The sequence below is a fragment of the Talpa europaea genome (genome assembly GCF_964194135.1).
Source record: "Talpa europaea genome assembly, chromosome: 7".
Taxonomy (NCBI): Eukaryota; Metazoa; Chordata; class Mammalia; order Eulipotyphla; family Talpidae; genus Talpa; species Talpa europaea.
In genome coordinates this window covers 85,423,178-85,440,510 of record NC_140074.1, presented here as the reverse complement: position 1 = coordinate 85,440,510, position 17,333 = coordinate 85,423,178, and the positions used below count along the sequence as shown (strand labels likewise).

Genomic DNA, 17,333 nt, shown 5'->3' with positions numbered 1-17,333 from the left:
TACCCATTAGGGGTCCATTATTTTTATTTTTATTGGGAAATGGGCTCTAAAGAGAAATGTGTCATGGGTCGCTGTCCAGCTGGCCCAAATCTAGAGGGACAGAGGGGTCTAACTTGGTTTGGATCCACAGCGTGTCAGCTAAATGAGAATAAAGGCCCCTGGAGTCCTGCTACCCATGGTCCCTCGACCGTCAGCAGCAGCGCTGGCACCACCCACGAGCTTGCTAGTATGCAGAACCTCTGACCCCATCCCAGATCTACTGAAAGAGAGTCTGCATCTTAACAAGATCCCCAGGCATTTCCAGTGCACAAGAGGTTGAGACGCTGCTCTAACATATTTGGTCTTAGGAGAAAGTGATCTCTGCTACCCCCACCCCAGAAAATATGGGATGCAGGACTCTGGGTAGCTAGAAGTAGAGGATGCCAATGAAGAACGACCTCCTTGACCAGCATCTGCCTGCCTGCCTGCCATATTGTACTAAATCACATGTTGAGAAAATTATGCCCTTCTTGATTCCTTTCAATTTTGCCTGGTACTGAAGAAGAAAGTCTGCTTGGTACTAGAATACCCTTAACATCCTACTGTCCTCTATTAACCTCCCTTTTTTTTTTTTCCCAAAGATTTATTTATTTATGCATACAAGAGCTGGGGCACAGGCCAGAGGTGTGGGGGGCAGTGAAAGGATTCACCAGAGACAGAGTGGGGAACAGAACAGGCAGACTGACCAAACGACACTGCTGAGGGGAACAGCAGGCGAGTCAGGAGAGGTCTGCTGCACATGAGGGTTGCGCCCCGACTGGCCGGGAATCGAACTCGTGCTGCAGTGGCTGCGGACAGCTTCATAGGTTGCGCCTTCACCTCCTTTAAACTAAGAAGCAGGAGGCTCAGACCTAGGTCTTCCCATGGGCTATAATACGTAACTAGATGAATAATACTGCATAGTTTTTAGAATATTTATTTGTAAGGTAACTTATGATTGCTTGCAAGTAAAGCAGATTCTCCATTAGTTTCCTTTCAAGATAAGTTAAACAGTGAATCAAATTGAAGAAAAACATTAAGTACATAATAATAGAAGCATGTGAATCGGGCACAAATCCCAACAGGGGTATATAAGTGTATGAAGTTTGGTGAATTATTGTTCCTTACAGTTCAGAAGTGCCCTCTGAGCTCATTTTGGCCTCCGTGTTTCATATTGCAGGTCAGGAAATCAATGTAGTAGGTCATGACCAGCACTTACTGGGTTTGTTTTTAAGGAATGGAATAGACTAGAAGGGCATAGAAATATGAATTTTTATCATATTGTAAATGTGACAGAAAGGGTGATTACTGTCCCATTAAACTTTTGTTTCAGTTTGTGGCTGTATGTAAAAGACACATATGACTTATGGATTGCTGACTAGAGTTACTAGTCCAATCTCCCCTTGATTGGTGGCTCTGTTAACTTAATTCTGATGGTGAAGAACTGACTTCCTCAGCCAGGTCACCTAGGAGCCAATGTCCCTTAATGCTACACCTGAATGTCCGCACCATGGCTCTCTGGCTCCTATCTGGCGGTGCAGAACTGACAGCAGGAGCTACCGCCATGACTGTGGTTACATGGCAGGCACTGCCCAGCCCTGTGGAGGTGAGGGGGGAATGAGGCAACTTGCCCTGAGGCACTGTTTCTACCTGCACTGACAGACTGTGGAGTGAAAATGTGTTTTTCGGGAGGATCAGGATCCCCATGACCAGGATCTGCTCTCCTGGCCCTCTCAACTCTCGGTCTTAGCAGCCCTGTGTCATTGTCTTCCCTGAGTGATGTCTCTTCCTTAGAAAGGCAGTGGTAAACGAAGGGCAGGAGGCTGGGGGAGAGGCGGGGACAGGTAGGAAGAGCAGGAGAAAGCTCTGGGCAGGGAATGGGATAGAGGCACAAGGGATGGCTCTGGTCTGGCTATGTCCTGGAACTACAGAGAGAACAGGGGCACAGTGGGCAGGAGGAGGGAGAAGCTGGGGCAGCAAGCTCAAGATTTGGGGAAGAAGGGGTCAGGAGCAACTAGGTACAACTGAAATTCTATATTTACTTCCCTACAAAAAGATGAGCAAGTGAGGAGGAGAATTCCTGGGTCCCTAATCCCAACCAAGCAGGGGTTCTGAAAAGTGCCTGCAGGTTGAGTGAAAGAAGGAAGCTGCCAGTGAAATTCTGAAGAGCCACTTTTGCCTTCCTACTGTGGTTCTTAGCTCAGGGCAGGCTCTCATCCCTTTATATATCCAAAACATCCAGCATAGCAAACCCTTTGGGCTACATGCCCTACAGTCTCATTTTCACCTTTCTGGCCCCAGCCAAAGAGAGGTCTGTTACGGTATAAGCCCCCCCAGGCACAGGCTTCCCCAGAGGACTGACCTGTCAGCAGGGACTCTCTGGACTCAGGGCCTTTGTGGATATGGGAGTGGGACTGGAAGGCTTCCCCCAAGCCACCCCATCATTAACATGCTGTGCATGGGTGAGTTCAAACTCAGAGGTCGGATCTGCAGCCCAACTGGCCCTGGGCCTCAGCAAAGGACCTTGGTGTTCAGTGGCCTGATTTATGGCCGAGGGCTCTATTTTCCTTTGGAAATTGTGGAGGTGAATTTTAAAAAGCCTGAGAGCAGGGCCAGCAGGCTTGAACTCTGCCAAATCCTCTCTTCCTTCTGTCCCCACTTCCTTGCCCTTGGTCCTGCTCTGCTCTAGAAACTGGGCCCCATCCCTACTCCCAAAGTCTATTTCTCTCCCTTCTCTTTCCTTTTGGTTAACAATCAGAGCCTCTTGCCAATAACCCCAGGGACAAGGTAATGCTGGGAAATGGACTTCAAGTGCCCATGGGGAGCTCTCCTTGGGATCATCCCTTAGTTAGAGGCACCTCTGTTGGTACAGGACACCTGGGGGCTGAGTATCACCAGAATACCACAGGGGAGCCCAGACACTCTTCACAGCTATCATTCTAGCTAAAGAGATAAACCTGATCAATCAACCTGTGTGAAAGACCAGCTGCCAAGAGGTCTTCACTGGCACCACTGTGAAAGGCAAAGGAGTGTGGGAGAAAGCAGGTTAGAGTAGGGCCAGACTTGTGCTTAATTCCTGGCTTGTACTCTAACTGCAGGACTTCGAATGAATCACTTAATTTCCTTGAGCCCCAGTTTTTTCCCTATGAAGTAGAGATAGTCAATTCGGCCTCAAAAGTTAAGGACTGTTGAGGATTTATGGTAACATATGGGCAGTGTCTAGAACAGTATTGACATATAGTAGGTACTCACTGGTATTGGCCAAAACTGTTACGGCTATTGGAAGTCGAGCAAGCAATACATGTGTTGGGGCGATCTGAAATCTGATTCCAGGCCACACTGAGAGACCTCTCAGGGCCTCAGTTTCCTCATCTATAAGCAGGGATGATAACAGCTTATGGGGTTGTTAAGCTAATATAAGGAAAATACCTGGCACAGCATTTGGCAAAATGAATGGTTAAATATTATGTTTTCTTCCATTCTTCCCAAACCCAGGGGAAGATTCTAATTTCCCAACAGAACCTACAAGTTTTCTTTTCATTGGGGCCAGTAGTTGTGAGAGACCCAAGGGTGATGTTTCACATACTTTTGCGGAACACAGATACACTTCCCAAAGAGGTCCCCACTGCAAACTTGAGAGGGTGCCATCACACATAAAACATAGCCACCCTGACCCCAAATCTCTCAGAAAGGGACCTTTCTCGTGAAACTCCAACTTTATGGGAGAAATTCACTCAAAAAATAGCCATTAGGTTATCTGGGACCAGAGCAACATGCAGCTGAACAGGGTGACCACAAGTGAGGAAATCAATTCTACTATAGGGACTATATGTTTCCCAGCTAGAGAAATAACTGGGCTTAATTACACAACATCTTTGGACTCCATAATCTTGCTCCATTAACTTTTTGCTGCTGTTAACCAGCAGGCAATGCCCAGGAGGACAGGGTTAACCCAGCACACTAATAGGATCAGTCCTTCAATCCCATGAAGGTAATTATGGTCACAGCCTTTCCCAACAGCTCTGAACAAACCCACAGATCCTTAGTCAATACGGGGCTTTTCTAGGTACCACCAGTTCTACCAAATCCTGGGGAGGTCAATGGCCATAGCACTCCAAGTGACAAGAACACTGAGCTCCACTGCACTGGTCCATCTGAGGCCTCCCAACCACCCAATCCTTGCTCGTCTTAGGCAAAATCCCTGACCACATCTGCCATGTCCACCTGTGGTCTGGAGAGACATGAACGCCTCAGCAGTAAGGATGAAGGGAAAAGGGGAATGGCACCTGACCAGCTAGGTGCCCACTGAGCCCACTCCATCTGGCCCCATCTCCTGGAGACCATACTGACCCTGTGAGTTTCCATATAGCCAGTAAACTCGTATTCATCTGTCATTCTGGGGTGGAGTGGGGAAGGACAGGAAGAAACAGGAATAAAGCACAGGGGTGGAAAACTGAGTAAGAGACCAAAACAAGGTCTGACTCCAGAGACAAAGCACTGGCTGCCCTCAAAGGGCTCTTTGCCAAATGCTTTGGGCAAAGGGTAGAATTATCATCTATCCCCAACACCACGGGCAGTGGGGGAGGTGCTGCCTGTAGTCTGCCTGTTGCACTCACTGAAAGCCTGAGGTCCTCTCCTATTGGCACTTAGTGGAAAGTGCCAAGATCCTATAGAGAGATTGAGGCAGATTTCAGTTTACCATAGCCAGAGACCTGGCAGAGGCAAATGATGGAATTGATATGGAGTGGACTTAAAGCTGTGTGTTCCTGGTTTGCCCCCAAAGTGCTCAAGCTGAGTCAAACAGCTGCAGCACCAGCACTAGCAGTAAAGTCTTCCAATCACCACACAAACCAAGCCCTAGCAACACGTGGGACTCCTGTGGGGGGTCTCCAGCTCCACTACAAGCTACTACAATTACCAAATCCACACAGCTGGGAACTTGTGAATGGGCTAGCTAATGGGTTTCTGGGGTTTCTGGTGGAGTAAGGAGTTAAAGGAGCCAAGAACACAGTTTTCTTTTCTCTCTCATTCTAACTTAGATGAACAAAAATTACCATAAGTTTATTATGCATGAGGCACTACCTAAAATCCTGGTCAAACACTTTGCTCCTGACAGTCTGCTCCCCACCTTCCCAGGCCCTCCAGACTCCGCTGTAAGCCTTCCATGGATCCCTGTTCCATGATGATGAGCTGGACAGCTGAGCAGTTCAATAGCACTCCTCATCTTCAAAGCACTTTATAAACATTAATTAATCCACAGGACACCCACAAGAGACATCATAGCCTCACTTTACAGAGGAGTGTGCACAAGGAAGCTACCAGAATCGCCCCAGGAAACAGAGAACAGCCACGTGTTCCAGCCTCCCTGCAAGAATGAGGCAAGGATTTGTTTTTTTTCACACTGAAATTGCATATAAAGGATTTGATTTTTCTCAAATTCTCCATCTTCTATCAGCCTGACACTATTTTCCAGCTAATTCTTCACCAAAGTTCATGACCTTTCTTCCTTTTCCCCAAAGAACTACAATCACTACAACAACAATACATTTATATGAGTAGAACTTAATTCTTTTGCCAGCCCCTACCTCTGAGACTCCAGACACCATGACAACTCTGGGCTGGTGCTGATGAGAAGGAATAGATGACTGGGCCACCAGAGGCTGGGAAGACGTCCTCTGCAGGTGTTCACAGGCACATTAGGGATGGCTGGAGGCAGCCTGGGTGAGAGAGCTGCTCAAATCATACCCACACAGTCTCTCAGCCACTGGTGTGGTCCTCAGCGTGGCTAATATAGAATAAAATGATGGGAAACAGGCAGGTTGATGGTCACCTGAGATGGCTGTGTATCCCCACAGCCGCTGATGTTTTCCTGGTTCTTGGCTAGGACACTGAGTCTATAAGGGGTATGAAGAGGCTGAAATAAACCTTGGAAATACTTGGATAACAGAAGTGAGCACCAAAAGGCAGATTCCATAACAACAGATGATTATGTTCTGCTTTCTATGAGGTTCAAGTGACTGGAGGCTTTTGCTTGGCTAAGTGAGGTAGGTATTTTGGGGCCAGAGCTGAATTGCTTAGAACAAAAAAAGACACTGAAATTGCATATGTAGCCTTAAATGTAGCCCTCACAGCTGTCTTTTACTTAAGTCCTGAATGTATACTTAAAGACTTTCCATTTGAAGAGGTGTCAACTAATTAGCCTGCTGATATTTTGAGGGCACAATTTGGATCTTTTGGGGGAACAGCCTTTACTCATAGTGGCATAGAAAGTTTCAGAACACCTCCCCATATGGGGGTTAGTCCACAAAATTTAATTTAATCCAACCTAATCGTATGGTATAGAAGAAAACCAAGAGGGCCTCTCTTGTAGTGCAAGGGGTTAAGACACAACACTATGAAGCTATCTGCAGCCACTGCAGCATGAGTTCGATCCCAGCAAGAGGTGACCCACAAGGCGCAGCAGACCTCTCCTGACTTACCCGCTGCTCCCCTCAGCAATGTATTTCAGTCAATCCATCTGTTCTGTTTCCTACTCTGTCTCTGGTGGTGAATCCTCTCACCTCCCCCACACCTCGGGCCGGTACCCCAGTTCTTGTATGCATAAATAAATCTTTAAAAAGAAGAAGACGAAGAAGAAAGCCAAGAGAAAGTGATAAGCGTTTAGTGGAAACGGTGGTGAGAGAAAGGTGGATAGAGAAGATAAAATGAAGAACAGCCCTATAGAATCACACCAGTTCCACGGAAGAGTCTAGGCAAGGCAGGTTAGGTAAAACCGAGATTAGTACATTCGTGAAGGAAAATGAGTGGTACACAGTAGAATGGCCTGAAACCCTCATTCACCACTCCAGTGGACCCTGCTCTAGTCAGTGCTAGATCACATTGGCATCTGGGAAATAATCCATCTCCTCCTGGAGTCAGACAAATCACTATCAACTCCAGGATTTCTACCACTGGGGAGAGAGAGGATCTTGCTACCCACCCCTTGTCAAATGACTCAGTCTGCAACAGAAGTGGGCACACTCCTCCTGGTACAGATGCTAAAACCAAAAAGGATGAGCTGACAATCCCAAAGGCTAGAAGTATGTGTAGAGGGGCTGGTTGGCCGCCTGACTCCTTAGGAGCAGAGAATCACCTGCCTCAGTAAGCCCAGATAGAGCTTCAACCATCCCTGCCTGGGCTCCAGGATCAGCCAGCCCTCAGTTTCTGCAAGAAACACATGGACAGGTTGGGGACAGAGTTACGGAGGCCACTTACCCTGATGAAATATTTTGGGGAAAACTCTGTGACAGAGGAACAGAGATGTCCTCTCTTCCGTGACATTCCAAGTCCTTGAATAAACTCAGATATATCCAGGTGATGCTTTAAAATCTTCCTCAGTGTTCTAGGGGATGATCTGGATTCCAGCTTATTACTTATCAGTTATATGACCTTGTCAATGATTTGTGCTTATGGAGCCTCTCTTTCTATAAAATAGGAGGTATGACTATCTCTTGCAGAGTTGTGAAATTTGGAGAGAATGAATGGAAAATGCCCAGCCTTTTTCATGAGATGCTTTTATCATTATTAGCAGGAGCTGCTTAGGAGGAACCTGTCTCCCTGGGTCACACACACCTGTAAGAAATGCACATGCGCCCCCCCCATCCCCTCCTGGGATTTGCCACCCCAGGATTGTGAGTCCTGTAAGCAAACAGCTTCCTGAGAGGCAGATGAACTTCCTCTGGGAGCCACAAAACCATGCTGCCAGGCAAATGACAGCCCGGGTATTTGTTTTAATTTAGGCTCTTGTCAAGAGGAAACTTCATGGCTAACAGCCCAAACATGACTGCACAGCACCTCCCCAGGAAGCCTCATTCTCTCAAATAAGCTGTTTTGAAGAGGGAGGCAGGGAGGCCTCATATTACTGCCAAGTCAGTGCCCCCCAATCCACTGCTCTGTCTAGGCTGCCCCGGGAGCCCAGAGGCCAGGGCAGCAAAAGGGTTGACTGCTCAGATCGCAGCCTGCCTGAGTCAGGGCTGGTTAACAGGCACCCCCAAAGAGACCCTGGGTCTAATTCCCTTTTCCAGTTCTGCCTTCCTCTGGTCAGAAATTTGCAATATAACCTCAGGCAATTTTGCTTCTCTGTTCTAGGAGAGCAAGGTACAGGAGGACTTAGGAAAATATGGAAATGATCAGGTAGGGGAATTGTCTGAAGGGCAGGTTTCTATGTCTTGGGAACTAGGGTAACCGGTACTGGGTTTTGGCTGTTTAGCCAGAAATATTGAGGAACCTAAGTGGCATGTGAATATGAGGCATTGTATGACTGTTGTTTGTAGGAGCACAGCTAGGAAGAGGTCATTAATCCTTCCTTTGGGTCAGGAGCAGATCTGCAGCAGGGCTCTGAACAGATGTGTGCCCCCATTCACGCAGACACACGTGCACACACATGCCACATAGCCTGGGCTCTGACCTTCACCCAATGATGCTGGCCTCTGCTGGGGAAGGAGCAGATGGAGTGGCTGGGCTTGGCGCAGGACATACACCCAGGGGATCCAGCTTTGCCCCTTTGATGTTGAAAAACCAAAGCAGAATGAACCATCACAAGGAGAGCTAATGGGGGGAGGGTTAGAAAGAAAAAAGAATGGAAGGGGAGGAGGGAGAGCAAGAAGGAGAAGAGGGTATAGGGAATTATGGGGACCCAAATTATGGGGATTCAAAGGAATACAGAGGTCAGAGGCTGGAATACTGAGGAGTACTGAGGAGCCTCCAGAATAATACCTTGGGGTTCAGGCATCATCCTTGTCCACTCTCCCCCTACCCATATGACTGTTATCAAGGAATCTGATCCTAAAAAATGTCCTTGCCCCATGGCATCCAGTGTTCAGAATCAGAACCTGCCTCTCCCAGCCCCTTCTCCCTGCCTCCCCCCAACCCCTGCCCCCTGCCACCCCATGCCCTGCCTCTGCACTCTTGGGCTAGAAGACACAGCAGGAGACGAGGACCTGACCTCCCAAGGGTGCGGATGTGTGCAGTGTTCCAGTCACCTAAGCTAGGTGGGGGTGGGGGGTGGGGGTAAGGGAGGGACGTTTACAGCTTGGCTAAAGCTCTCAGAACATACCAGTGATCAGTTACACATTCCCAGCGGCAGTGCAAGAGCAATCACATGATCGAGGCAGATTTGGGAGCGAGGGGGTGGAGAAGCCGAGAAGATTTGTTTTTTTCTTTTTTGGGGGGATGTGAAGGTGGGGGTGGTGATGAGACTGGCAGGAAAGCCTGCTGAGCCGGGGGTTTTCAACTCCTTCATGCAAATGGCCCCCAAGATTTGCACCTACAGCCTCTCTTCCCACCCGGCCCCCATCCCCACCCGAATACACAACGGCCTCAGGATGCCCCTGAGGTGGTAAACTCGGGCACCAAGGACTTTCCCAAAATGGCCTTTCTGCTTCAGCGTGGACAGAAGGTACAGCCAGCCGGGAGCGGAGGCAGCATCCTACCAGGGTCTTTCTCCTCTTTTCCTGAGGGTTGGGGAGCGCTCGGTTACACAACAGGTGGGAGAGGGTGACACAGCTCTCCCGGCCAGGTTGGTCCACTGCCCACACCCCATCCGCCTGAAGTCCGCTCTGGGGACCCCACCTGCGGCGGCTGCCGGGAGTCCCTCGCCACTCCCCCGCCTCCCGGCCCGCGGGGCACCTGGCCGGTGATGCTCGCGGCCCCCAGCCCGCTCCCGGCTCCCCAGCCCAGCCCTGCATTTCGCGCCCCGGGGCCGTCGGGGCGCCGCGCCGGGCGCCAGGACCCGCTCCCGCCCGGCTCGCGCGGCCCGAGCGCACACGTACTGCTGTAGAGAGTGTCGATCCAGGAGAGGCGCGGCAGGCCCCGGTGGCTGAGCGGCTCCATGCCCGCGGCTCCGCGCGGCGGCGGCTCCGTCAGATCGGAAACCCGACCCTCATCGCACAACAAAGGAGGGAGGGCGCGGGCGGCGGGCGGGCGGGCCGGCGGGGAGCCGGGAGGGGCGGCCAGCCCCGGAGGTCCAAGTTGCCCGGCGCGGGGTGGAGGCGGGGGCAAGCCGGGAAACAGGTAGCTGGGCGGAGCGGACCCGAACTGCCGCGGGCGCAGGGAAGGGCGGGCGAGGGCAGGCCAGCACCCCCGGGAGCCCTTCCGGCCACCGCGACCGCCGCGAGCCCTGCTGGGGATCCCGGAGCCGCGGCCCCGCAGCCGCCCGCCAACTAGCAACTTCCCGGGGGCTGAGCTGCGCCCAGGGGCGGGGGCCAGGGGGCGGGACCGCGACCAATCCGCGCCAGGCTCCCGTGCCCGCTCCCCCGCCGCAGCACGCCTCCAGGCCGGGGGGGGGGGCGGGGGGGCGGGGGGCGCAGTCGGGTCCCCACCGACGCCCGGGGGAGAGGGGCTCCAGCCAGCAATGGAGAAGTGGTCCCGCAGGGGTCTCCCGGCTGCAGCGCAGACCCAGGCTCCTCTTCCTCCCCAGCTGAGCTCAGCAGAATTCTGGCAACCCGCAGACTAGGTGCTGAGGGAGACCTATGGGCCCGCCGGGGTGACATCACCTGCCACCCCAGGATCTCCAAGCGCAATTTCAGGGGCCGGTGCGGCTTGCAGGCCCCTCCCCTAGCCAAGCCGGGGGGCGGCGCTGACCGGGTTAATGTCCTGAGCGCCCAAGGCAAGTCTTGTCTTCCCGGGACTCTTCCAAGCCTTATTTGCTCCTTTTCTATTAACTATCCTTGACCTAAGAGTTGGGCAATCCCTGCCCTACACTGCAGGGGGCGGCAACTCGAGAAAGGTTGGGGGCTGGAAGTCGACTTGGGGCTGTGGAGGAAGAAAATCTTAGACCCGCCCATTTGGGGCGGGCGGACAAACTGAGGTACACATCTCCTTCACTGGAGATCCGAGCGCAGCCAGAGGCATACCATGTGAAATAATCACAGGTTGAGAGGAGTCTGAGGTCAAGATGCCTCAGAAAACATAATCTTTAGAAACCAAGTTTTTCCTAAGACTCCCCCCTCCCACAAAGAGCAGTGAAGAGGCTGGAGAAGGTATTACATCTGTCCCCTGGGAGATGGTTCTAGGCGACCCAAGGCAATTTTGCCACAGATTGGGTCCTCAGGGTGCCAAAGGACTCTGGAGAAGGAACTGGAAGGAAGGGGAGGAGAGTCAGCTAGGGTGGTCCAAGCCAAAGGCCTCAGCCACTTGAGCAGTGCCCAACCACTGAAACCTGCCTTGGGGCATTTATGCTGGTTTTACCTCAGATAGTGACCTTCTAATAATTGAGCAGACTAGCCCCATTCAACACCCTCACCCCCTTCAAGCCCCAAGCAGATTAAGGTCAAATTCTTCATGGGACCCAGCTCAACGAACAGATCTATAAGGTGAAGCTCACCCTGGCCTTTGTAGCAGGCAGTGTTGTCAGTATCCAGGCAGCATTTAAGGGGTCCTCATCATTCCAAACAAACACAGATCTAGTTCTTCTTAAAAGGAGAAGCAGCCCCTCATCCATGATGCTGAGAGGAAGCCTGTACCCAGCTGCTTGGGAAGCCTCCAGAGCTGCCCAAGAGGAAATGGTGACCACCAGTTCACAGCAGGTCAGGGGAAGACATTCTGGGTTGTGGAAAGTGCCCACATGTGACTGCAAAAGGCATGGTTTTCAGCCATGAGGTAACATTAGCCCCTTCCCAAGCTGGCTGGCTCTCCCCAACCCCAGCCCTTCTGGCTCAGGCTCTGCTCTGTCTCTTCCAGCCCCTCCCTGCTCTGCTGTCACCCTCCCACAGTCCCTGACTCGCACACAAGACTGGGAGGACCAAGCAGGCACCTGGAGTTTAGCAGGGAGGGGAGTGCATCTCCAATGAGATGCTCCCAAAATAGAGCCGGGATGAGAGAGGGACCAAATAGGCTCCGGGAGGAGGGAGGACAGTGACAGTGGAGGAGCAGAATACGGTCCAGGGTTTCTCTTCTTTCCACATGGAACTCTGAGGCACAGAACCCAGAAGAAAGGTAGAAACAGGAACGTAGTACTGCCCCCTCCCCTCCACCACTGCCACCACCATCACCAACGCGCCTGGGCCCTCTGCACACACAGGGATTTTTCTGACGGCCACATCCGGGCACTGACTCTGAGGAGGCCATGGATGTGTGTTTCTGCGTGAGTCACATACATTTGCATACATTTTACATTTTTATCTACAAAGGCTTGAACAAGCTATTTTCAGCATTTTTCAAGTTAAAATGTTACAGTTGCTCTCCTTAGCATCGCCATACTTTGCTTCTTCTACACTCTGTCCAATCCTGTCCCAAATCTCCCACTCCAGGAGATAATATAGGGTAGAGGGAGAGAGGAATCTTGGAGGCAATAAGGAGGAACACTGCTAATAACTAGCAGCAGGTGCCTACTGTGTGCCTGGCTTGGATGTTAGTGCTTTGTTTATAAGGATCATCTCACTGTTTTCTCAATTCTCTCCATTTTCCAGATGATCCAGAGCAGAAAAATAAGGTGCTCAGTAGTTAAGTAATTCACCTAGACAGTAAATGGGAGGCTGGGACTTGAACCCTCACAGTCTGCTCAGGTCCTTAGATGCCATGTGTGCTGCTTCTACTGCCACCAGACTGGTGAGAGTTGGATGGCAATGGTTCCTGGAAATCTTTGCTGCTCCATGCAAAGAAACAGTTCCAGTCCTCTTCCATCTCCACATACCTGTCTCAGACATGTGTCCAGGGAAAGGACAGTCAATTCAAGATTCCCTGATGCTTTACTGGATGGCTGCCAGGAGATGTTAACAGCACATGGCTTGACTTAACCTTGACTATACAGAAAAGTTTGTGAGCACCAGGGTGATTTAAGACTAGAACAGTAGCCTTCAGATTGCTGCCACTGAGGGTGGGGGAGACTGGACAAGACCCATTACCATTTCTTAGAAAGGAAGGAGTTAAAGAGTCATTTTCATCTGCATTTTTTTAAGATTGATTTATTTATGCATACAAGAACTGAGGTATGTGCCAGAGGTACGGGGGTGAGAGGATTCACCAGAGACAGAGTGGGGAGCAGAACAGGCAGATGTACTGAAATACACTGCTGAGGGGAGCAGCGGGCGAGGCAGGAGAGGTTTGCTGCGCCATATGGGTCAGCTCCCTGGCTGAGGATTGAACTTGTGCTGCAGTGGCTGCTAATAGCTTCATAGTCTGTGACTTATCCCCTTGTGCTACCCAGGAGGCCACCTCATCTGCATTTTGCAAAGATGAAGTGCTATGCCAGCAACCCCAATCTGTCAGAGCAGCAGGGACTGTGCTCTGTTCCTGTGGACAGACCACCTCCATTCAGCTAAATGTTGAATCTGCCCCTCCACCCGAAAGGCACCCATCACATGGCATCCTCCAAGCCCACACTAACTATTCACTGTCCAGTTTTTGGGTGAACACTCTCCATCTTCCGCAGCCCTCCCTCTCACCGTGCACTCAGGCTGCCCTCAGCTCCCCATCTCACTGCTCATTTAAGCCTCACTGCTAATTTAAGCATTGGTTACACAGCCTAGAGCACTAGGCTGATGACAAGGGGCTGAGTGGGAAGAGAAGATCAGAAAGCTTCCCTTAACTCCTAGGGGTGTCGACTCATTGCCTCTCCAACAATCAACTACTGCTTCCGCAGCCACTTGGTCAGGATGGAAAAAGGATGCTTAGACCCCAAGTTGGGCATCTCTACTTTCCTCCTAACTGTTAGCAACCCATGTCCACTGCACACATTAGGAAGGCCCCGGGAGTTCCTGCTTCCTTGATTACCCTCAGGCCACTGCTGGTGAAAAGCTGTCCATTCTCTTTCCTTATGCCAGTGTCAGGAAGGGAGCACCGCTGTGCAGAGGCTGGATGGACAGGGGACCAGGGGATAGGACCTCCACATTCAGATTTTAAGAAACAAAGCAAGACAGACTGTGATAGCTGAGAAGCAAAGAGCTTGCACCCTCCTGGCAGATCAGTTCCTTAAAAGCCAGGACCGCATCTTTTCTCACTGGAATATACACAGCGCTGAGCCTGGTAGATGAACGATTCTCAGGTAGACCTCCAGCGCAGTCATAACCACAGTGTGCTTCCATATCTGCTTCCTGCCCCAAACCCAAGAGAGTGGCATTCAATAATACATGTTGAGTAAGTGAAATTAACGACAACTAACATTTATTGAGTGCTTCTTAAGTTGCAGGAGCTATGTGCCCTATCTGTGGCACATAGATTACCTCACTAAATCCTCATAATCAGCCAGCCAGATAGGCACACATAGTCTCTCAGTTCACGGAAGCAGAAAGGCTAAGCCATTGGCCAGCTTGCAGGTAACGCCTGGACATGAATTGAGATACTGAGTCCAGAATCTACACGTGTAATCTCCGATTTGGGCACAATGAATGAACAAATGAATAAACAGTCAAGTTAAACTCAGGGAGGAAGAAATTGGAGCTACAGGAGCAGTGCAAGGCAGTGTAATTCCAGAAACCCCCAGAGCCACCAATGATTAAACAAAAACAGAACTGTTTCCCAAAGAAAACCGCATCCACTACAACAGGGCAGATGACCCCGGAGACAAGCTGGACGAAATCTATCCAGTGACAGTCTCCTGGACTCCAGTGCCTGCCAAACCCCACTTCTTCTATGTCTCCGGCCAGTCTCCAGCCTCAGTTCTCACATCCTATAGCAGGTGGGCACCCAGGTGGATCAGGGAAATGACCTGCAGGCTTCCTGTCAGCCCACTTGGACTGTAAAACTTTGTTGCCTAGCACACCCTGGGTTAGCGTGTTTCCTGCCCCTCAGTTCCTTTCTTTTTCCTTAGTACAGCAAAGTGATACATACTGTTCTAAGATTTACCCTCAGCTCTTCGGGCTGGAAAGAAGAAAATTCTCTAAACCTCCACTGGGTCACCTCTGTGGGAGAAGCCTTGGCCTGTCCTTGGCCCTCTTCCTACCTAAGTCTTCCCAGCCTCCCTGATTTTCCAGCAATGAGATCTGTACAGATTAATGTGAAGTCCCCCATCCAATTAGTCATTTCTCTACTAAAGTTTTATGTGTGCTTGAGTCACAGGAAAGCGCTGCAATCCTGGCACCATACAAACTCATTTGTCCCCTTGTTGCCTCCCTTGACACTGTGACCAGGAAAAGGCTCCGTGACACCAGGTTCCTATCACCGTGAAGATCCCCACACATAACCACACATTTCCCAGGGATGTGCTGAAACCCCATTCCCAAGGCCAGGTGCTATGGTGATTCTAGCTAGCATCCCAATAAGAGCAGTTGCCTTAATTATACTAAGCAAGCTGCAATTTCAGGAAGGTCACATACCAAGCCCCAACTAAAGTGACTCTCACCGACTCTGGCTCAAATGACACCATCAGGGGTTAATAGAAGAGGCTTCTTCCACAGGTCAACAGTAGGACTGGGGCAGGGGGCGGTCTACAGAAGAAACTAGAGCCTACTCCTAATTTACTTACCACAGCAGCCCCATCAGCATTTGGAAAGAGGTCAGCAGAACAGACATAAAGATTCTGTAAGTCCCAAAACCCAGGAACAAAATTCAATGGCTCCAGTCCTACCAGCTCGCAGGGAAGCAGGAACCCGCAGCTGGGTCAGAGCTCACAGCCTGGCCTTCTGCCCTCCTGTGGTCACCATCCCCCCGGAAGCTGAAGCTCGGTGTGCTCCTTGTTCTTTCAGTCAGAACTCTGCAGATGCATTCCAGACCTGTGTTGTTCTGCCAGGAACCCTTCTGCCAGCTGCCAGGGCTGGTCCCATCCCTATCAAGTCCAGGGGCGGCTGTCAAAGAGATGGACTTGAAGATGTGGTGGCTCAACATGCAGGGCAGCAACAACACAGGAGCATCAGAGCCTAGACAGTGGTTCTTGTCATCAGTGGAGTCTTGTTTCAGGATCACTGTTAAGTTTGCAGTGTCTCTTTGAGGACCAGGCCTCTTTAAAGGCAAGTTTCCTCTGCAGTCACTCCAGCCACCACTGGTCCTGCGGCAAAGTGGGGGCTCCCGAGTGCCACCTGGTGGCCTCACAGAGCAGCATGTAAGGCAGACCTGCCACCCTAGCCAGGTTCCAGTCAAGAGCCCTGGAAATGCCTGATTCTGCTTAGGAAAGCAGGTTATCATTGTGAGTAACAAGGCTAGAGAAGTTAGGAGGAATTCCATTTGGCATCAGGAGAACATCAGAAGCCCCCATGAGTGACCTGGGAAGAATAACAATCTCACTAGACAAAAGCTTCCTGAAGATATTCTTAAATGAGGGGATTCTCCCCTGTCTCCCTGCTTGTCAGCTACAGAAACTGGGAAAGAACAAAACATAGCTGCACATACCATGTCCCCCAAAACATTGGCACAGCGGTTCTCAGTTGGGGGAGAGGTAGTTTGTATTGCTTCACCAGGAAGTATTTGAAAATGTAGGAGCATTTTAAAGCATTTTAAACCACAACTTGGTTCCTTGGCAAGATCATACCCCATGTTTTCTTTCCTCATCATTCTATCTTGAGGTCTTCCCTACATTTCACCTTTTTAACCTAACAGGTCACCAGGCCACCTTCACAAGAGATGCTAGTGACTCCTTCTCAAAAGCCGGGCACACATGTGCACTTGGCCTATATGGGACAGTTGGACCCTTGGAAGGGAGGGGCAGACAGGTGGCAGCCCAACTCAGCCTAGCTGTTAGGAGCCAATAGATGTCTCTGCAAAGAAGCAAGTAGACCAGCCACACCCCGCCCCCAAAGGACCACCCTGCCTTCCTTCCCAAAAGATGACTCAGCCTAGCCTGTTCTGTCCCCAAACTGTCCCAACACATGCACCTTTTACATAAGGCACTTGAAGCCTCATGACTCCTAATTTCCCCTTCCCCTTCTCCAGTTCATTGCACCCTGAACTGGGCTGGGTAGCTCACTGTCATGAAGATGGTCCCATGCCAGGGTCTGACACAAAAACATGTGACATGTATTCTAAAGATGGGAGAATGGAAAAGAATGATGCTCTGGCTGTGTCGGCCGGTGAAAAGCTGCACAGTAGTCATGTCGGAGCTGGGTTTGTTGGCTTGAGTGGCCCCAGGCCCCCGAGAGTGACATCATAACTATCATGTCAAGTGGAAGGAAGTTTCCCAGCACCCACAGCAGCAGAGAGCACTTTCTAAAGGAAATCTGCACATCATTCCTTTCTTGCTCAGGCCCATCGATGGCTTCCCGTTGCTGTCAGAATAAAGACCTGTATCCTTTTGTGGCACAAAAGGCCCTGTGGCCTGGCTCCAGCACTTCCTCTCACCTTCCTCTCTCCTGGCACAGGGTCCTCCTTGCTCTCTCTGGCTTTTTAAAGAACTTTTGCACAGAATGATA

The 17,333-nt window shown here is 50.7% G+C and overlaps 1 protein-coding gene across 1 annotated transcript in view; it reads right to left on the bottom strand.

Annotated features, from left to right (window-relative positions):
• ABR (ABR activator of RhoGEF and GTPase) overlaps nt 1-9,888 on the bottom strand; it is a gene marked incomplete at both ends in the record, with an annotated part of 132,654 nt that extends 122,766 nt beyond the window's left edge. Inside the window, one exon of the mRNA XM_084237187.1 lies at nt 9,828-9,888. Within this exon, the coding sequence (XP_084093313.1) occupies nt 9,828-9,888 (61 nt within the window). The remainder of the gene's footprint in view (nt 1-9,827) is intronic.
• Between the last annotated feature and the right edge of the window lie 7,445 nt (nt 9,889-17,333).